The sequence below is a fragment of the Melozone crissalis genome, unplaced genomic scaffold (assembly GCF_028551555.1).
Source record: "Melozone crissalis strain CALT ecotype California unplaced genomic scaffold, PUWL_Pcris_2 ptg000490l_1, whole genome shotgun sequence".
Classification (NCBI taxonomy): Eukaryota; Metazoa; Chordata; class Aves; order Passeriformes; family Passerellidae; genus Melozone; species Melozone crissalis.
The window spans coordinates 31,913-53,883 of record NW_026536201.1 but is presented as its reverse complement, the minus strand read 5'-3'; the positions used below and the strand labels follow the sequence as shown (position 1 = coordinate 53,883).

Below are 21,971 nucleotides of genomic sequence, written 5' to 3'. Positions count from 1 at the left end.
CCTTGGGATAATTCTGGGCTTGTCCATGGAATCCTGGAATGGTTTTGGTTGGAAGGGATTTTAGGGAATGTCCCATTCAATGGGCAGTGAGGGCTCCATTATCCTGGGATGCTCCAGCCTGGCCTGGGACAATTCCAGGGGTGTCCAGGGAATCCTGGAATGGTTTTGACTGAAAGGGATTTTAGGGATTGTCTCCTTCCACGGGCAGTCAGGGCTCCATTATCCTGGGATAATTCTGGGATTGTCCATGGAATCCTGGGATGATTTTGGTTGAAAGGGATTTTAGGGATCGTCCCTTCCCAACCATTCCAGCTCCTGCTATCCCGGGATGCTCCATGGATCTTCCAGCCCCACATTCTCTGGGAATTCCATCCCAATATTCCATGGGAATCCGATGTTCCCTGTTTCCCATCCCTCCATCCCTGCATCCCGAACCCCTCTGCAGCTCTCCTGGAATATGGAAGGGATTTTTGGGAATTCTGGCAGCTGGGGGAGCCTCACCTTCCTGGCACAGCGGGATTTAGGAACACCCGGATCCGTATCCCACCTCTGGCACCCCCAGAGCCGTCCAGAGGGGGATTTTGGGGAATATTCCCCTGGAATTCTGGGCTGGAATTGCCATTCCCAGCTGGAATTCTCATCCCTGAGGATGTGGGATGGGGACATGGCTGGGATGGAATCCCCATTCCCAGGGATTTCCCAGCCCCAGGGATTCCCTGATTCCCAGCCCCAGGGATTTCCCAGCCCCAGGAATTCCCTGATTCCCAGCCCCAGGAATTCCCTCATTCCCATCCCCAGGAATTCCCTCATTCCCATCCCCAGGGATTTTCCAGCCCCAGGAATTCCCTCATTCCCATTCCCAGGAATTCCCTGATTCCCATCCCCAAGGATTTTCCAGCCCCAGGAATTCCTTGATTCCCATCCCCAGGGATTTCCCAGCCCCAGGAATTCCCTGATTCCCAGCCCCAGGAATTCCCTCATTCCCATCCCCAGGGATTTTCCAGCCCCAGGAATTCCTGGATCTGGTGGCCCCGGGCAGCTCCATGGGACATTCCCGAGGCTCATTCCCGCTGGATCTGCCCCGGGATCTGGGAATGAGGCAGAATCCCCTCCCAGGAGCCTCCAGGCTGGCCAAAAATTCCCAGTTCGGATCTTCCTTTCCCAGTTTGGGTCTCCCGGGCCCGCAGGGAAATCGGGAGCAGCTCCCGGCCCGGGGATGGCCGCGGATCCCAAAATTCCTGCGTGGCTGCTGCTGCTGCTGCAGCGGAGCCATCGCGGGCGCGGGGCCCGAATTCCTGAATTCCTGAATTCCAGGAGCCGCGGCTGGCAGCGGGAACAGCGGCTCCCGGCTCGGGGCCAATCCCGCGGGAGCCAAGGCCGCGACGTGCGGATCCGGGAGCCTGCGCTGATTTCATGGAGCAAAAATGTCCCGGAAAATCCCGGGCCAGGCCCCGGCCGGCGGGGGCAGGGACGGAGCCGGGAATGAGCCGGGGAACGAGCCGGGAATGGGATGGGAACGAGCCGGGAATGAGCTGGGATATGATCCCGGGGTGGGATGGGGGAGCGGGGAAGGGACAGGAGCCCCTCGGGATCTGTGGGATCAGGGAATGCTGCAATTCCCATGGAATTCCCGGCTGGATCCGGAGCCTTTTCCCCGCTCCGGCTGAGCCCAGGGCTGGGAAAGGCTGGGAACAGCATTGAGGTGGGATTTTTGGGAATATTCCCCTGGGAAAGGCTGGAATTCTGGGTTGGAATCCTCATTCCCAGCTGAAATTCTGGGCTGGAACCCCCATTCCCAGCTGGAATTCTGGGTTGGAATCCCCATTGCCAGCTGGAATTCCAGGTTGGGATCCCCATTCCCAGCTGGAATTCCGGACTGAGATCCCCATTCCCAGCTGGAATTCTGGGGTTGGAATCCCCATTCCCAGCTGGAATTCTGGGCTGGAACCTCCATTCCCAGCTGGAATTCTGGGTTGGAATCCCCATTCCCAGCTGGAATTCCGGGTTGGGATCCCCATTCCCAGCTGGAATTCCAGACTGGGATCCCCATTCCCAGCTGGAATTCCCATCCCTGTGGATGCAGGATGGGGACACGGCTGGGGATGGATTTGGGAGACTCCAGAGGCTTTTCCAGGCTCTGCAATTCCCTGGTTTTCTTCCCATGGACCCGACAACCTTTTCTTGGGAATTCTCCTCCCTCTCCAGCCATTCCCACATTCCCAGCCCCCCTCTGTGCCGGCGCCTTTGGATAATCCAGGGGAATCACTCGGGATCAGGGAATCCCATGGGAATCACTCGAGGTTGGAGGCTCAGGGAATCCCATGGGAATCCTGGTCCTGGGGCCTGTCCTGGTTTTCTCCTGGATCTGAGTCTTATCCCAGTTCTGTTCCTGATCCCAGTCCAATCCCAGTCCTGTTCCCAATCCCATCCCAGTCCTGTTCCCAATCCCATCCCGGTTCTGATCCCAATCCCAGCTCTGTTCCCAATCCCATCCCGGTTCTGATCCCAATCCCATCCCAGTTCTGATCCCGATGCCATCCCAGTCCTGTTCCCAATCCCATCCCGGTTCTGATCCCATCCCAGTTCTGATCCCAATCCCAGTTCTGATCCCAATCCCATCCCAGTTCTGATCTTGTTCCCAATCCCATCCCAGTTCAGTTCCCAGTCCCATCCCAGTTCTGTTCCCAATCCCAGATCCCATCCCAGTTTTCCTCCCCTTCCTGGTGCCCCACATTCCAGGCCTTTCCCTTGGCACACGGATTTGGGAACATCCTGGATTTGGGAACGTCCCAGATTTGGGAACATCCCGGATTTGGGAACATCCCGGATTTGGGAACATCCCGTTGTCCTGGGATCCCTCAGGGGGAGCTTTGGGAAGTGCTGGGGTTCATTTCCCCAGGATTTCCCAAATTCCCAGTTTTTACCTGCTGCTTCTGGCACTGGGAATGCTGGTGGTGACTGGGAATAACCTGTGGGGAAAGGGGAAGGAAAAGGGAGAAAAGGGAAGGAAAGGGAAAGGGAAAGGGAGGGAAGGGAAGGGAAGGGAAGGGAAGGGAAGGGAAGGGAAGGGAAGGGAAGGGAAGGAAAGGAAAGGAAAGGAAAGGAAAGGAAAGGAAAGGAAAGGAAAGGAAAGGAAAGGAAAGGAAAGGAAAGGAAAGGAAAAGAAAGGAAAGGAAAGGAAAGGAAAGGAAAGGAAAAGGAAAGGAAAGGAAAGGAAAGGAAAATGGGAAAGGGAGTAGGGGAGAAGGAATGGAGAACGGAATGGGAAAGGGGAAAGGGAAAATAGGGAAAGGGAAGATGGGGGAAAAGGGAAAGGGAAGAGGAGAAAGGAAAATGGGGAAGGGAAAATGGGAAAAAGGTAAAAGGAAAAGGAAAAAAGGAGAAGGGAACAAGGGAAAAGGGGAAGGAAAAGGGAAATGGAGAAAGGGGAAGGTAAAGGGAAAATGGGGAAAGGGAAAGGAAAAATGGGAAAAGGGGACAGGGACAGGGGAAGGGAGAAGAGGAAAGGGAAAGGGGAAAGGAGAAGAAAAAGTGAAAAGGAAAGAAGAAAAATGGGGAGAGGGAAAAGGGAATGGGGAAAGGGAAAATGGGAAAAGGGGCCAGGGACAGGGGAAGGGATAAGAGAGACGGGAAAGGGGAAAGGGAAAAGGAAGGAATTCCCTCAAGGATCATGACCCAGATTCCCGATTAATGACACAAAATCCGGATTTAATTAATTCCCACATCAACAACATGAAATTCCAGCATGTGATTGATAATTCCCAAAAAATGCAGCCCCTGCACCCCGCGCTCAGGGATCCGTGCCGGGATCCATTCCAGGATCAGTTCTGGGATCAGTTCAGGGATTTGTAATTCCAGGATCAGTTCTGGGATCAGTTCAGGGATTAATTCCAGGATCAGTTCAGGGATCAGTGCCGGGATCAGTTCAGGATTGGTTCTAAAATCAGTTCCAGGATTAATTCCAGGATCAGTTCAGGGATCGATTCCAGGATCGGTTCCGGGATCAAGTGGCTCCAAGCAGGAAGTGGATCTGGGAAATGGCTCTGGAAAAGCCAAAATGTCCGTGAGGATCCACGGATCCCAGGGCAGGGATTCCCAAGGATTCCCGGAGTGGATCCCAGAGATCCAGGTGTTCCATGAGCAGAGATTCCAGGGCAGGGATTCCTGGAGTGGATCCAGGAGATCTCAGTGTTCCACGTGCAGGAATCCTGGGGCAGGGATTCCCAGAGTGGATCCAAGTGATCCAAGTGTTCCATGTGCAGGAATCCCAGGGCAGGAATTCCCAGAGGATTCTTGGAATGGATCTGAGAGACCTCAGTGTTCCATGAGGGACAGGGATTCCCAAGTGGATCCAGGAGATCCAAGTGCTCTGTGATCAGGATCCCAGGGCAGGAATTTCAAGGATTCCCAGAGTGGATCCCAGAGATATCCAAGTGTTCAACGCTCCAGAATCCCAAGACAGGAATTCCCAAGAATTCCTGGAGCAGATCCGAGTGATCCAAGTGTTCCGTGATCCAGAATCCCAGGGCAGGAATTCCCAAGGATTCCCAGAGATCCAAGTGTTCCGTGATCCAGAATCCCAGGGTAGGAATTCCTGAGAATTTCTGGAGCGGATCCAAGTGTTCCATGATCCGGAATCCCAGAGCAGGAATTCCCAAGGATTCCCAGAGATCCAAGTGTTCCATGATCCAGAATCCCAGGGCAGGAATTCCCAAGGATTCCCAGAGATCCAAGTGTTCCATGATCCGGAATCCCAGAGCAGGAATTCCCAAGGATTCCCAGAGTGGACCCAAGTGTTCCGTGATCCAGAATCCCAGGGCAGGAATTCCCAAGGATTCCCAGAGATCCAAGTGTTCCGTGATCCAGAATCCCAGGGCAGGAATTCCCAAGGATTCCCAGAGTGGGTCCCAGAGGTCCAAGTGTTCCATGATCCGGAATCCCAGGTCAGGAATTCCCAAGGATTCCCAGAGTTCCAAGTGTTCCATGATCCAGAATCCCGGGGCAGGAATTCCCAGAGCGGATCCAAGTGTTCCATGATCTGGAATCCCAGGGCAGGAATTCCCGAGGATTCCCGGAGCGGCCCCGCATTCCCGGGATCTCCCGGAATTCCGGCACCTCCTCTGTGTCCCGTGGGATCCTCTGGAACGTCGGTGCCGCTCTTCCCGCGGGATCCGGCAGGGAAAACGTCCTTGGATCCGGGAATCCTCCAGCGTGGCTTCCCCTGCTCCGGCTGGGATTCCCGGCTGGAATTCCCGGCTGGGGTTCCCGGCTGGAATTCCCGGCTGGGGTTCCCGGCTGGAATTCCCCGGCCTAGCTCCGGAGCTGTCCCGTCTTCCTGTCCCGGTCTTTGCTCTGTGGGAGGGAAAGGAGACGGGATCAAACCTGGAATTGGGAATTCTGCTGGAATCCTCCCGGGATCCCTTCCCATGGAATCCACCCAGGATCCCCTTCCCAGCGGAATTCCCTTCACAGGAATCCTCTGGGATCCCTTCCCTGGGAATTCTCCTGGATCCCTTTCCCAGGAATCCTCCCAGGATCTCTTCCCAGGGATCCTTTCCCAGGGAATCCTCTTGGAATCCCTTCCCGGGAATTCTCCCGGGAAATCCCTTCCCAGAGAATTCTGGAACCCCCTCCAGGGAATCCTCCCAGGATTCCTTCCCTGGGAATTTTCCTGAGATCCCTTCCCAAGGATTCCTCCCAGGATCCACCAGAGCTGTTCCCAGTCCCTGCCTCAACCCCCAGTGCCACCAGTACCACTCCCAGTATAACCAGTATAGCCCCAGTATCACCAGTGTGACCCCAGTGCTACCAATATAATCCCAGTATAACCCCCAGTGTAACCAGTTCAACTCCCAGTGCCCCCAGTATAACCAGTATAGCCCTTAGTGCCACCAGTGTAACCCCAGTGCCACCAGTATAACCCCCCAGTATAACCAGTATAGCCCTTAGTGCCACCAGTGTAACCCCAGTGCCACCAGTATAACCCCCCAGTATAACCAGTATAGCCCTTAGTGCCACCAGTGTAACCCCAGTGCCACCAGTATAACCCCCCAGTGTAACCAGTTCAACTCCCAGTGCCCCCAGTATAACCAGTATAGCCCTTAGTGCCACCAGTGTAACCCCAGTGCCACCAGTATAACCCCCCAGTATAACCAGTTCAACTCCCAGTGCCCCCAGTATAACCAGTATAGCCCTTAGTGCCACCAGTATAACCCCCCAGTGTAACCAGTTCAACTCCCAGTGCCCCCAGTATAACCAGTATAGCCCTTAGTGCCACCAGTATAACCCCAGTGCCACCAGTATAACCCCCCAGTGTAACCAGTATAATCCCAGTATAACCACTATAACCCCCGCTATAATCAGTACCCACCCCAGTGCCACCAGTATAGCCCCCAGTATAACCAGTGTAACCCCAGTGCCACCAGTACAACCAGTATAACCCCAGTATAACCAGTATAACCCCCCTGAATAACCAGTATAACCCCAGAATAACCAGTATAACCCCAGTGCCACCAGTATAACCCCAGTATAACCAGTATAGCCCCTAGTATAACCAGTATAACCCCAGTACAACCAGTATAACCCCAGTATAACCAGTATAACCCCCCCTGAATAACCAGTATAACCCCAGTGCCACCAGTGTAACCCCAGTATAACCCCAGTATAACCAGTATAACCCCAGTACAACCAGTATAACCCCAGTATAACCAGTATAACCCCAGTGCCACCAGTACAACCAGTATAACCCCAGTATAACCAGTATTACCCCAGTGCCACCAGTATAGCCCCCAGTATAGCCAGTGTAACTCCAGTACAACCAGTATAACCAGTATAACCCCCCTGAATAACCAGTATAACCCCAGTGCCACCAGTGTAACCCCAGTATAACCCCAGTATAACCAGTATAGCCTCCAGTATAACCCCAGTATAACTAATATAGCTCCCAGTATAACCCCAGTATAACCAGTATAGCCCCCAGTATAACCCCAGTATAACCAGTATGGCCCCCAGTATAACCCCAGTATAACCAGTATGGCCCCCAGTATAACCCCCAGTATAACCAGTATGGCCTCCAGTATAACCCCAGTATAACCAGTATAGCCCCCAGTATAACCCCAGTATAACCAGTATAGCCCTAGTGCTGCCAGTATAACCAGTATGGCCTCCAGTATAACCCCCAGTATAACCAGTATAGCCCCCAGTATAACCCCAGTATAACCAGTATGGCCTCCAGTATAACCCCAGTATAACCAGTATAGCCCTAGTGCTGCCAGTATAACCAGTATGGCCCCCAGTATAACCCCAGTATAACCAGTATAGCCCCCAGTATAACCCCAGTATAACCAGTATGGCCCCCAGTATAACCCCAGTATAACCAGTATAGCCCCCAGTATAACCCCCAGTATAACCAGTATAGCCCCCAGTATAACTCCAGTATAACCAGTATAGCCCCCAGTATAACCCCCAGTATAACCAGTATAGCCCCCAGTATAACCCCAGTATAACCAGTATAGCCCCCAGTATAACTCCAGTATAACCAGTATAGCCCCCAGTATAACCCCAGTATAACCAGTATAGCCCCCAGTATAACCCCGGTATAACCAGTATAGCCCTAGTGCTGCCAGTATAACCAGTATGGCCTCCAGTATAACTCCAGTATAACCAGTATAGCCCCCAGTATAACCCCAGTATAACCAGTATGGCCTCCAGTATAACCCCAGTATAACCAGTATAGCCCCCAGTATAACCCCAGTATAACCAGTATAGCCCTAGTGCTGCCAGTATAACCAGTATGGCCTCCAGTATAACCCCCAGTATAACCAGTATAGCCCCCAGTATAACCCCAGTATAACCAGTATAGCCCCCAGTATAACCCCAGTATAACCAGTATGGCCCCCAGTATAACCCCCAGTATAACCAGTATAGCCCTAGTGCTGCCAGTATAACCAGTATGGCCTCCAGTATAACTCCAGTATAACCAGTATAGCCCCCAGTATAACCCCAGTATAACCAGTATGGCCTCCAGTATAACCCCAGTATAACCAGTATGGCCCCCAGTATAACCCCCAGTATAACCAGTATAGCCCCCAGTATAACCCCAGTATAACCAGTATGGCCTCCAGTATAACCCCCAGTATAACCAGTATAGCCCTAGTGCTGCCAGTATAACCAGTATGGCCTCCAGTATAACCCCCAGTATAACCAGTATAGCCCCCAGTATAACCCCAGTATAACCAGTATAGCCCCCAGTATAACCAGTACCACTCCAGTGCCACCATCTCTGCCACCTGTCACCACCAGTTACCCCCCTGTCACTCCCAGTATAACCAGTGCCATTCCCAGTACCATCCCAGTATGAGCAGTACCCACTCCAGTATAACCAGTATCCCCCTGCTTCCCCTCCCTGTTTTTCCAGGATTCTCCCAGTTCCCGTTTTCCATCCCCATCCCAGCCTCCCTTCTGCCCATTCCCATTTTTTGGGATCCAATTCCCATTTCCCATCCCCAGTTTTTGGGATCCAATTCCCATTTCCCATTCCCAGTTTTTGGGATCCAATTCCCATTTTCCATCCCCAGTTTTTGGGATCCAATTCCCATTTCCCATTCCCAGTTTTTGGGATCCAATTCCCATTTTCCATCCCCAGTTTTTGGGATCCAATTCCCATTTCCCATTCCCAGTTTTTGGGATCCAATTCCCATTTTCCATCCCCATTTTTTGGCATCCAATTCCCGTTTTCCATCCTCGGTTTTTTGGGATCCAATTCCCATTTTCCATCCCCATCCCATCCTCTCCTGTTTCCCATTCCCAGTTTTTGGGATCCAGTTCCCATTTTCCATCCCCATCTCATCCTCCCCCATTTTCCATTCCCACTTTTTGGGATCCAATTTCCACTCCCTACCCCATCCCAGATCTCGTCCTTTTCCCTATCCCATTTTTCAGGATCCAATTTCCATTTCCCATCCCTACTTTTTGGGATCCCATTCCCGTTCTCCATCCCCAGTTTTTGGGATCCCATTCCCGTTTTCCATCCCCATTTTTCAGGATCCCATTCCCATTTTCCATCCCCATTTTTTAGGATGCAATTCCCGTTTTCCATCCCAGTTTTTGGGATCCAATTCCCCTTTTCCCCAACCCCACTTTTTGGGATCCAATTCCCATTTTCCATCCCCATTTTTCAGGATCCCATTCCTGTTTTCCATCCCCATCCCATCCTCCCCGCCCGTTTTTCGGGATCCAATGATTCGATTCCCGTTTTCCATCCCCATTTTTTAGGATCCCATTCCCGTTTTCCATCCCTGTTTTAGGGATCCGACTCCCGTTTCCCCTCCCCGTTTTTCAGGATCCCATTCCCGTTCTCCATCCCTAGTTTTTGGGATCCCATTCCCGTTTTCCATCCCCATTTTCTGAGATCCCATTCCCATTTTCCATCCCCATTTTTTAGGATCCAATTCCCGTTTTCCATCCCAGTTTTTGGGATCCAACTCCTGTTCCCCTCCCCTTTTTTCGCAATCCCATTCCCGTTCTCCATCCCCGTTTTTTGGGATCCCATTTCCGTTTTCCATCCCTATCCCATCCTCCCCCATTTTCCATTCCCAGTTTTTTGGATCCAATTCCTGCTCCCTGCCCCATCCCAAACCTTTCCCCATTTTCCATTCCCAGTTTCTGGTATCCAATTCCCATTTTCCATCCCCGTTTTTTCGGGATCGAATTCCTATTTTCAGTCCCTATCCCATCCTCTCCCGTTTCCCATCCCAAATTTTTGGGATCCAATTCCCATTTTCCATCCCATTTTTTGGGATCCAGTTCCCATTTTCCATCCCAGTTTTTGGGATCCATTTCCCATTCCCTGCCCTATCCCAGACCTCCCCCTTTTCCCCATCCCAGTTTTTTGGGATTCCTGCTTCCCATCCCCAGTTTTTCAGGATCCAATTCCCATTTTCCATCCCCAGTTTTTTGGGATCCAATTCCCGTTTTCCATCCCATATTTTGGGATCCAATTCCTGTTTCCCATCCCCATCCCAAACCTTCCCCTTTTCCCTATCCCATTTTTTGGGATCCCATTCCAGTTTTCCATCCCCATCCCATCCTCCCCACAGTTCTCCATCCCTGTTTTAGGGATCCCATTCCCGTTTTCCATCCCCATTTTTTAGGATCCAATTCCCGTTTTCCATCCCTGTTTTAGGGATCCGACTCCCGTTTTCCATCCCCATTTTTCGGGATCCCATTCCCATTTTCCATCCCCATCTCATCCTCTCCCTTTTCCCCATTCCCATTTTTCGGGATCCAATTCCCATTTTCCATCCCCATTTTTCGGGATCCCATTCCCATTTTCCATCCCCATTTTTCGGGATCCCATTCCCGTTTTCCATCCCCATTTTTCGGGATCCCATTTCCATTTCCCCTCCCCGTCTTTCGGGATCCCATTCCCGTTTCCCCTCCCCGTTTTTCGGGATCCCATCCCCGTTTCCCATCCCCATTTTTTGGGATCCCATTCCCGATCCCATTCCCGTTTTCCATCCCCATTTTTCGGGATCCCATTTCCATTTCCCCTCCCCGTTTTTCGGGATCCCATTCCCGTTTCCCCTCCCCGTTTTTCGGGATCCCATCCCCGTTTCCCATCCCCATCCCAAAGCCTCCGGCACGTGCATTCCCGTCCGTGCCTCCCTTTGTTGCCGCGGGCGGGGAGGGGAGGGCAGAGGGGGGGAATTGTCGGCGCTCCGATTTCCCAGATGTTCAATCCCCGGGAGCTCGGGGCCGTCTGGAGCGGAAACGGGGATTGGGAAAATCCCAAAGCGCAGCAGCCGCAGCCGCAGCCGCAGCGCTTTTCCCTCCCTCCCTCCCTCCCTCCGGCAGCAATTCGGGATTCGGGATCGGGAAACGGGGAAAAGCGGGAACGGCCCCGGGGTGGGTTCGGGAATCCCGCGGAATTCCTGCTCCTTGTGCCTACATGTGGAATTTTTCCATGGAAAACCTGGATTTGGGTGCAGGCCTGAAGGGGGAAAAGGGGTGGTTTGGGAATCCCATGGAATTCCTGCTCCCTGTGCCTAAATCTGGGGTTTTTCCATGGAAAACCGGGATGTGGGTGCAGCCCTGAAGGGGGAAAAGTGAGAATAGCTCAGGGAAGCTCCTGGCTCCGGGATGGTTTGAAAATCTTGGGGAATTCCTGCTCCTTGTGCATAAATTTGGGATTTTTCCATGGAAAACCTGGATTTGGGTGCAGCTCTGAAGGGGGAAAAGGGGAAAATCGGGAATTGCTGAGGAAAGCTCCTGGCTCCGGGGTGGTTTGGGATTCTTATGGAATTCCTGCTCCCTGTGCCTAAATCTGGGGTTTTTCCATGGAAAACCTGGATTTGGGGCCAGCCCTGAAGGGGGAAAAGGGGTGGTTTGGGAATCCCATGGAATTCTTGCCCCTGTGACTAAATCTGGGATTTTTCCGTGGAAAACCTGGGTTTGAGTGATCTCATCCTGGAGAAAAGCGGGAACGGCTCAGGGAAGCTCCTGGCCCTGGGTGGTTTGGGAATCCCGTGGAATTCCTGCTCCTTGTGCCTAAATCTGGGGTTTTTCCATGGAAAACCTGGATTCGGATCCTCAGGAAAAGGGAAACTACAGGCTCTGGGGTGATTTGGGAATCCCGTGGAATTCCTGCTCCTTGTGCCTAAATCTGGGGTTTTTCCATGGAAAACCGGGATGTGGGTGCAGCCGTGAAGGGGGAAAAGTGAGAATAGCTCAGGGAAGCTCCTGGCTCCTGTGCGATTCAGGAATGTCATGGAATTCCTGCTCCCTGTACCTAAATCTGGGATTTTTTCCATGGAAAACCTGAACCTGGAGTGGGGTGATCCAGCCCTGAAGGGGGAAAAGCGGGAACGGCCCCGGGGTGGTTCGGGAATCCCTGGAATTCCTGCTCCCTGTGACTAAATGTGGGATTTTTCCATGGAAAACCTGGATTTGAGTGTTCTCATCCTGGAGAAAAGTGGGAATGGCTCAGGGAAGCTCCTGGCCCTGGGTGGTTTGGGAATCCCGTGGAGTTCCTGCTCCTTGTGACTAAATTTGGGATTTTTCCATGGAAAACCTGGATTGGGGGTGACCCCATCCTGGGGTACATGGGAGCGGCTCAGGGAAACCCCTGGCTCTGATGGTTTGGGAATCCCATGGAATTCCTGCTCCTTGTGCATAATTTTGGGATTTTTCCATGGAAGACCTGGATGTGGGTGCAGCCCTGAAGGGGGAAAAGCGGGGAACGGCTCAGGGAAGCTCCTGGCTCCGGGGTGGTTTGGGAATCCCGTGGAATTCCTGCTCCTTGTGCCTAAATCTGGGGTTTTTCCATGGAAAACCTGGATTTGGGGCCAGCCCTGAAGGGGGAAAAGGGGAAAATCGGGAATTGCTGAGGAAAGCTCCTGGCTCCGGGGTGGTTTGGGATTCTTATGGAATTCCTGCTCCCTGTGACTAAATCTGGGATTTTTCCATGGAAAACCTGGATTTGGGGCCAGCCCTGAAGGGGGAAAAGGGGTGGTTTGGGAATCCCATGGAATTCCTGCTCCCTGTGCGTAAATCCGAGATTTTTCCATGAAAATCCTTTCCTTGGGAAGCTGTGCTGGGGTTTTCCCTGGGATTCCCAGGATTTCCCCTTTCCCAGGATTTCCCATTTCCCAGGATTTGCCTTTCCTGGGATTTCCCATTTCCCATCATTTCCCATTTCCCGGGAATTGGCCTTTCCCAGGATTTCCCATTTCCTGGGATTTCACATTTCCTGGGATTTCCCCTTTCCCAGGACTTCCCATTTCCCAGGATATTCCATTTCCCAGGATTTCCCGTTTCCCAGGATTTCGCATTTCCTGGGATTTCCTCTTTCCCAGGATTTCCCAAATCCCCTCTGGATCCCGGTTTTCCCCTGGATCCCAGTTCCCTCTGAGAGCATTCCAGACGGCAATTCCTTTATCCCAATTCCCTCCATATCCCAATTCCCCCCTGGATCCCAAATCCCCCTGGTGTCCTGAGGAGATTCCAGATGGGAATTCCTTTATCCCAAATCCCCTCTGGATCCCAATTCCCCCCTGGATCCTGAGATTCCAGACGGGAATTCCTTCATCCCAAATTCCCTCCAGATCCCAAATCCCCCCTGGATGCTGACATTCCAGAGGGGAATTCCTTTATCCCAAATCCCTTCCATATCCCAATATCCCTCTGGATCCCAATTCCCTCCTGGATCCCAATTCCCTCTGAGGGCATTCCAGACAGGAATTCCTTTATCCCAATTCCTCCCTGGATCCCAGTTCCCTCCGGATCCCAATATCCTGGATCCCAATTCCCCCCTGGATCCTGAGGGGATTCCAGAGGGAAATTCCTTTATCCCAAATCCCTTCCATATCCCAATTCCTCCCTGGATCCCAAATCCTTCTCTGTCCCAGTCCCCTCTGGATCCCAAATCCCTCCTGGATCCTGAGGAGATTCCAGACAGGAATTCCTGTATCCCAATTCCCTCCATATCCCAATATCCCTCTGGATCTCAATTCCCCCCTCGATCCCAATTCCCTCTGAGGGCATTCCAGACAGGAATTCCTTTATCCCAAATCCCCTCTGGATCCCAAATCCTTCTCTGTCCCAGTCCCCTCTGGATCCCAATATCCTGGATCCCAGTTCACCCCTGGATCCTGAGGAGATTCCAGAGGGGAATTCCCTTATCCCAAATCCCCTCCATATCCCAAATCCCCCCTGGATCCCAATTCCCCGCTGGATCCTGAGATTTCCAGACAGGAATTCCTTTATCCCAATTCCTCCCTGGATCCCAGTTCCCTCCGGATCCCAATATCCTGGATCCCAATTCCCCCCTGGATCCTGAGGGGATTCCAGACAGGAATTTCTTTATCCCAAATCCCTTCCATATCCCAATTCCTCCCTGGATCCCAAATCCTTCTCTGTCCCAGTCCCCTCTGGATCCCAAATCCCTCCTGGATCCTGAGGAGATTCCAGACAGGAATTTCTTTATCCTAAATCCCCTCTGGATCCCAATCCCCTCTGGATCCTGATGAGATTCCAGACAGGAATTCCTTTATCCCAATTCCCTCCATATCCCAATTCCCTCCTGGATCCTGAGGAGATTTCCAGACAGGAATTCCCTTATCCCAAATCCCCTCCATATCCCAAATCCTCTCTCCCATCCCCTCCCTCCCGATAGGAAGGGGTCGGGATCCCAAAGGTTTTGGGGTGGGAATGGAGATTCTGGGATGACCCCAAAGGGATTTGGGGTGGGATTGGAAATTCTGGGATGATCCCGAGGGATTTGGGGCAGGAATGGGAGCTCTGGGATGATCCCAAAGGTTTTGGGGTGGGAATGGAAATTCTGGGATGATCCCAAAGGGATTTGGGGTGGGATTGGAGATTCTGGGATGATCCCGAGGGATTTGGGGCGGGAATGGGAGCCCTGGGATGATCTCAAAGGTTTTGGATGGGAATGGGAGCCCTGGGATGATCCCAAGCCCCGGAGCCGTTCCCATCCTGGCATTCCCGGCATTCCCGAGGGTCTGGATCTCATTTCCTCGGCCTTGTCTGACACCCAGGGATCAAAGGGCGGGATGGGATTCCCCTCACACCCCATAAACCCCAAATCCACGGGAATGCATCCCAAAAAAACCCGGCATGGACTGGGAGCGGCGGCTCCGGCCCTGATTCCAGCCCCAATTCCAGCCCTGATTCCAGCCCCAATTCCAGTTCTATTTGCAGCCCTAATTTCAGATCCAATTCCAGCCCTGATTCCAGTTCTAATCCCAGTTCTATTTCCAGTTCTGATTCCAATTCTAATTTCAGCTGCAAATCCAGCCCTGATTCCTGTTCTAATCCCAATTCCAATTCCGGTTCTAATTCCAGCCCAAATTCCAGCCCCGATTCCATCCCTAATTCCAGTTCTAATTCCAGCCCTGATTCCTGTTCTAACTCCAGTTCTAATTCCAGCCCCAATTCCAGCCCCGATTCCAGTTCTAATTCCAGCCCTGATTCCTGTTCTAACTCCAGATCCAAATCCATCCCCGACTCCAGCCCCAATTCCAGTCCTGATTCCAGCCTTAATTCCAGCCTTAATTCCAGCCCCAATTCCAGTTCTGATTCCGGTTCTGATTCCAGTTCTGATTCCAGCCTGAATTCCAGCTCCAATTCCGGATCCAAATCCAGCCCCGATTCCAGTTCTAATTCTACTCCTAATTCTATTCCCAAATCCAGCCCCAATTCCTGCCCTAGTTCCAGTTCTGATTGTAGTTCTTATTCTTGTTCCAGCTCCAATTCCAGCTCTGATTCCAGCCCCAATTCCAGCCCTGATTCCAGCCTTAATCCCAGCCCTGATTCCAGCCTTAATCCCAGCCCCGATTCCAGCCCTGATTCCAGTTCTAATTCCAGCCCCAATTCCAGCCCCAATTCCAGCCCTGATTACAGCCCCAATTCCAGCCTTAATTCCAGCCCCAATTCCAGCACCAATTCCGGCCCCAATTCCGGCCCCAATTCCAGCCCTGATTCCAGTTCTAATTCCGGTTCTGATTCCATCCCTAATTCCAGTTCTAATTCCAACCCCAAATCCAGCCTCAATTCCAGTTCTGATTCCAGCTCTAATTCCACCCCTGATTCCAGTTCTCATTCCAATTCCAGTTCTAATCCTAATTCCAGTTCTAATTCCAGCCCTAATTCCAGTTCTAAAATTCCAGTTCTAATTCTCTTTCCAGCCCCACTTCCAGTCCCAATTCCAGTTCTAATTCCAGCTCTAATTCCCATCCCAATTCCCGTCCCAGTTCCAGTTTTATTCCCAGCCCCAATTCCAGCTGTGATGGGATTTTATGGGAATTGATCCGAAATTAGGGGTGGGAATTACTGGGATTGATGGAAAATTAAGGATGGGGATTTATTGGGATGGATGGCAAATTCACGCTGGGAATTTGTAGGAATTACAAAATTAAGGGTGGGGATTTGTTGGGGTTTATTCCAAATTAGTGATGGAATTTTTTTGAGATTAATGGAAAATCAGGGATGAGGATTTATTGGGATTGATGTGAAATTTGTGATGGGATTTTATAGGAATTGATCTGAAATTGAGGATGGGGATTCATGGGATTGGTGGGAAATTAGGGATGGGGAATTATTTGGATTGGTGGAAAATTAGGGGCGGGGATTTATTTAGAATCCCAAATTCCCCTTTTCCCAAATTCCCTTTTTCCCAAATTCCCCTTTCCCTAATTCCCTTTTCCCACATTCCCCTTTTCCCAAATTCCCTTTTTCCTAAACCCCAGCACTGTCGGGCTTTGGGAATGATTTGGGTGGAAAACCCCAGAGTTTGGTGATTCCCAAATCCAGGGAATTGGGAGAGGAAAGGGAATCCCAAAATCTGGGGAATCCCAAATTCTGGGGAATCCCAAAATCCAGGGAATCAGGAGAGGGAAGGGAATCCCAAAATCCGGGGAATCTGAAAATCCAGGGAATTGGGAGAGGAGAGGGAATTCTAAAATCCAGGAAATCCCAAAATCCAGGGATTTGGGAGAGTAGAGGGAATCCCAAAATCCGGAGAATCCCAAAATCCAGGGAATCAAGAGAGAGGGAATCCCAAAATTCGGGCAATCAGGAAAAGAGAGGGAATTCCAAAATCCAGGGAATGAGGAGAGGAGAGGGAATCCCAAAATCCAGGGGCACTGGGGGAACTGGGAGCACTGGGGTTGGGAACTGGGAGTGCCGGCACTCAGGGACTGGGATCACCGTTACGGAGTTACTGGGAATACTGGGAATCCCATTATGGAGTTACTGGGAATACTGGGATCCTCAATATGGAGTTACTGGGAGCACTGGGAATCCCGTTACGGAGTTACTGGGAATACTGGGAATCCTGTTATGGAGTTACTGGGAATACTGGGATCCTGGTTACGGAGTAACGGGGAATTCTGGGGATCCTGTCATGGAGTTACTGGGAATACTGGGATCCCCATTATGGAGTTACTGGGAATACTGGGAATCCCATTATGGAGTTACTGGGAATACTGGGATCCTCAATATGGAGTTACTGGGAGCACTGGGAATCCCGTTACGGAGTTACTGGGAATACTGGGAATCCCGTTATGGAGTTACTGGGAATACTGGGATCCCCATTATGGAGTTACTGGGAATACTGGGAATCCCGTTATGGAGTTACTGGGAATACTGGGATCCCAGTATGGAGTTACTGGGAATACTGGGAATCCCGTTATGGAGTTACTGGGAATACTGGGATCCTGTTATGGAGTTACTGGGAATACTGGGAGCCAATCCCAAATCCCAGTCCCTTTTCCCATGGCTCCAGAGAGGCTTTTCCATGGATTTTCCATGGATTTTCTGTGGATTTTCCATTGATTTTTTTGTGGATTTTTTGTGGATTTTCTGTGGATTTCTGTGGATTTTCCATGGATTTTCCATGGATTTTCCGTGGATTTTGGAGCCGCCTCTGGCCTCTGATCCCAGCAGTGGGCAAACACTGGGATAAACCCGGGAATCACTGGGATAAATCAGGGAATCGCTGGGATAAACTGGGAATCGCTGGGATAAACTGGGAATCACTGGGATAAACTGGGAATCGCTGGGACAAATCAGGGAATTCCTGGGATAAACCCAGGAACCGCTGGGATAAATCTGGGAATGAGTGGGATAAATCAGGGAATCACTGGGATAAACTGGGAATCCCTGAGGTAAACCCAGGAATCGCTGGGACAAACCTGGGAATCGCCATTTTTTTGGGAAGCCCCCAGATGGGATCTTGTCATTCCCAGTGTGGATCCCAAATTCCCAGTCCCCATTCCCCGAATCCCCACGGGGTTCATTCCCGAATTCCCGGCACACAATTCCCTGAATCCCCACAGGATTCATTCCTGAATTCCCAATCCCCACATCCCCACGGGGTTCATTCCCGAATTCCCGGCACACAATTCCCTGAATCCCCACAGGATTCATTCCTGAATTCCCAATCCCCATTCCCCACGGGGTTCATTCCCGAATTCCCGGCACACAATTCCCTGAATCCCGCTGCTCCTCGGAGTGGAACAAACAGAATTTTCACCTGGATAAACCCGGGAATCGCCACTTTTCCAGGAAAACCCACACGAGAGCTCGTCATTCCCATCCCAAATCCCAAATCCTGGTCCCCATCCCCTTCATCCCCTCGGCATTCCCGGATCCCGGGACTCAGTTCCCTGCAGGATTCGTTCCTGAATTCCCAGGACACAATTCCCTGCCTCCCGGGATCGGGAATCTCCGGTTTTTTGGGAAGCCCCAGTGCCTCTGCACGGGAGCTCCTCATTCCCAGCCCGAATCCAGAATCCTGGGAGCCCCCGTTCCCTTTTATCCCTGCGGGATTCATTCCCGAATCCCAATCTCCGTTCCCCTTTATCCCTGCGGAATTCATTCCCGAATCCCAATCGCCATTCCCTTTTATCCCTGCAGGATTCATTCCCGAATCCTGGTCCCCATTCCCTTCACCCTCACAACATTCCAGAATCCTGGGACACAATTCCCCACATCCCTGTGGGATTCATTCCCAAATCCCAATCCCCGTTCCCCTTTATCCCTGTGGGATTCATTCCCAAATCCCAGTCTCCGTTCCCCTTTATCCCTGCGGAATTCATTCCTGAATCCTGGGAGCCCCCATTCCCTTTTATCCCTGCGGGATTCATTCCCAAATCCCAATCCCCGTTCCCCTTTATCCCTGTGGGATTCATTCCCAAATCCCAGTCTCCGTTCCCCTTTATCCCTGCGGAATTCATTCCCGAATCCTGGGAGCCCCCATTCCCTTTTATCCCTGCGGGATTCATTCCCAACTCCCGGCCCCCATTCCCCGAGGTATTCCCGCATCTCAGGAGCCTCCATTCCCAAATCCCAATCCCCGTTCCCCTTTATCCCTGTGGGATTCATTCCTGAATCCCGGGCCACCTTTCTCTCAATTCCTGTGGCATTCCAAGTATCCCATTCCCAGTATCCCATTCTCCATTCCCAGTATCCCGGTCCCCATTCCCAGTATCCCATTCCCCATTCCCAGTATCCCGCTCCCCATTCCCTTCACCCTCACAACATTCCAGAATCCTGGGACACAATTCCCCACGTCCCTGCGGGATTCATTCCCGAATCCCAAGCCACCTTTCCCTCAATCCCCACGGTATTCCCAGTATCCCGGTCCCCATTCCCAGTATCCCGCTCCCCATTCCCAGTATCCCGCTCCCCATTCCCTTCACCCTCACAACATTCCCAAATCCTGGGACACAATTCCCCACGTCCCTGCGGGATTCATTCCCGAATCCCAAGCCACCTTTCCCTCAATCCCCACGGTATTCCCAGTATCCCAGTCCCCATTCCCAGTATCCCGGTCCCCATTCCCAGTATCCCGCTCCCCATTCCCTTCACCCTCACAACATTCCCAAATCCTGGGACACAATTCCCCACGTCCCTGCGGGATTCATTCCTGAATCCCGAGCCACCTTTCCCTCAATCCCCACGGTATTCCCAGTATCCCAGTCCCCATTCCCAGTATCCTGGTTCCCATTCCCTGTGGCATTCCGAGTATCCCAATATCCCATTCCCTGCATCCCAGACTCTCCCAGATTCACCATTTTCCTCTGGCTGCTGAGGCAGGTGCTGATCTGCCCTGGCTGGACATCCCACAATTCCCAAATCCCTCTCCCCATTCCCTCTGTCTCTGCGGCATTCCCGGTATCCTGCTCCCCATTCCCAGTATTCCCAGTCCCCATTCCCTGTGTCCCAAACTCACCATTTTGCTCTGGTTGCTAAATCAGAAGGCGCAGATCTGCCGCGGCTGGGCATCCCGCGATTCCCAAATCCCAATCCCCATTCCCTCTATCCCTGCAGAATTCCAGCTATCCTGGACCCTATTCCTGCTATCCAGCACCCCGTTATTCCAGTTATTCCCGTTATTCCCAGCACCTCCACTCACCATTTTGCGCTGGTTTCCGAGGCAGAAGGTGCAGATCTGCCGGGGCTGGGCATCCCAGGATTCCTAAATCCCTCATTCCTGGTATCCTGCTCCCTATTCCCTCTATCCCCACGGCATTCCCGCTATCCGGGACCCCATTCCCCTTATCCTGGTCCCCATTCCTTCTATCCCAAACTCACCATTTTGCGCTGGTTGCTGAGGCAGAGGGTGCCGATCTGCCGGGGCTGGGCACCCCGCGATTCCCAAATCCCCCGATATTCCCGTTAGCCCCGGTATTCCCAGCACCATCACTCACCATTTTGCGCTGGTTTCCGAGGCAGAAGGTGCATTCCCGGTATCCTGCTCCCCCTTCCCTCTATCCCTGCAGAATTCCAGCTATCCTGGACCCCATTCCCGCTATCCTGGACCCCATTTATCCCCTTTATCTCCGTTATTCCCAGCACCACCACTCACCATTTTGCGCTGGTTTCCGAGGCAGAAGGTGCAGATCTGCCGGGGCTGGGCATCCCCGTCCTGCTCCCTATTCCCGCTATCCCCGCGGCATTCCCGCTATCCCGGAGCCCATTCCCGCTATCCCAGACCCCATTATCCCCATTATTCCCATTATCACCAATATATCCATGACCACCGCTCGCCATTTTGCGCTGGTTGCTGAGGCAGAAGGTGCCGATCTGCCGGGGCTGGGCATCCCGGGATCCCCATTCCCGCTATCCCGGACCCCGTTCCCGCTATCCCGGACCCCAGTATCCCCACTATCCCCGTTATTCCCGGCATCACTCACCATTTTGCGCTGGTTGCCGAGGCAGAAGGTGCAGATCTGCCGGGGCTGGGCATCCCGGGATCCCCATTCCCGCTATCCCGGACTCCGTTCCCGCTATCCCGGAGCCCAGTATTCCCACTATTCCCGTTATTCCCGGTATCCCAATCACCACCGCTCACCATTTTGCGCTGGTTGCCGAGGCAGAAGGTGCGGATCTGCCGCGGCTGGGCACCCCGTGATTCCCATTCCCGCTATCCCGGACCCCGTTCCTGTTATCGCACTCACCATTTTGCGCTGGTTGCCGAGGCAGAAGGTGCGGATCTGCCGCGGCTGGGCACCCCGTGATTCCCATTCCCGCTATCCCGGACCCCATTCCTGTTATCGCACTCACCATTTTGCGCTGGTTGCCGAGGCAGAAGGTGCGGATCTGCCGCGGCTGGGCACCCCGTGATTCCCATTCCCGCTATCCCGGACCCCATTCCTGTTATCGCACTCACCATTTTGCGCTGGTTGCCGAGGCAGAAGGTGCGGATCTGCCGCGGCTGGGCACCCCGTGATTCCCATTCCCGCTATCCCGGACCCCGTTCCTGTTATCGCACTCACCATTTTGCGCTGGTTGCTGAGGCAGAAGGTGCAGATCTGCCGCGGCTGCCCGCTCTCGCTCTCCCGCCCGGGCGGGGACGCGCTCCCTCCGCCGCAGAACGCCGCCGCCGCCGCCGCCGCCGCCGCCGCCGCCGCTGCCGCCGCCGCTCCGGGCCCCGCCGCCGCCGCCGCCGCCGCCGCCGCCCCGTGGCACGGCTGCCCTCCGCCGCCCGCGTCGCCGAGCAGCAGCACGTTGCCCAGGTGCGAGATGTAGCTGGAGGCGAGGCGCAGCGTCTCGATCTTGGAGAGCTTCCTGTCGGCCGGCTCGGTGGGGATGAGCGTGCGCAGCGCCGTGAACGCCGTGTTCACCGAGTTGGTGCGGTCCCGCTCGCGGGCGTTCGCCGTGTGCCGCTGCCGCGGCTCCCGCGCCAGCCGCCCGCGGCTCTTGCCGGGCCGCCGCTTGCCGCCCCGCACGCCGAACGCGTCGCCCTCCACGTGGAAGGGCTTCTCCTCCGAGCCCGAGCTCTCGCTGTTCTCCTCGTCCTCGGACAGCGCGCTGATCTCGGGGTACAGGAAGCGCCCCGGCGCCGAGCGCAGCATGGCGAAGGACATGGCTGGAAAAGCCGCTGGAGAGCCGGCGACGCTCAGCTCCGGCCGCTCATGGCTCTCGCCGATCCGCTCTGAGGGCTTTTA

At 53.1% G+C, this 21,971-nt stretch overlaps 1 protein-coding gene across 1 annotated transcript; it reads right to left on the bottom strand.

Moving 5' to 3' along the window:
* Positions 1–5,304: 5,304 nt before the first annotated feature.
* SCX (scleraxis bHLH transcription factor) lies at positions 5,305–21,890 on the bottom strand. Its single transcript, XM_054295082.1, has 2 exons — positions 21,300–21,890; positions 5,305–5,352 (listed from the first exon to the last, which is right to left on the bottom strand). Exons 1-2 carry the CDS (start codon positions 21,888–21,890, stop codon positions 5,311–5,313), a joined length of 633 nt encoding a protein of 210 aa, XP_054151057.1. The 3' UTR covers positions 5,305–5,310.
* Between the last annotated feature and the right edge of the window lie 81 nt (positions 21,891–21,971).

What these genes read in the sequence shown, in the direction of transcription:
- SCX (XM_054295082.1), bottom strand. Translation starts at nt 21,890, where the DNA reads ATGTCCTTCGCCATGCTGCGCTCGGCGCCGGGGCGCTTCCTGTACCCC. An exon ending in TCAGCAACCAGCGCAAAATG is followed by an intron (nt 5,353 to 21,299) that starts GTGAGTGCGATA and finishes TCCCTCCCACAG; the next exon opens with AGCAAAGACCGGGACAGGAA.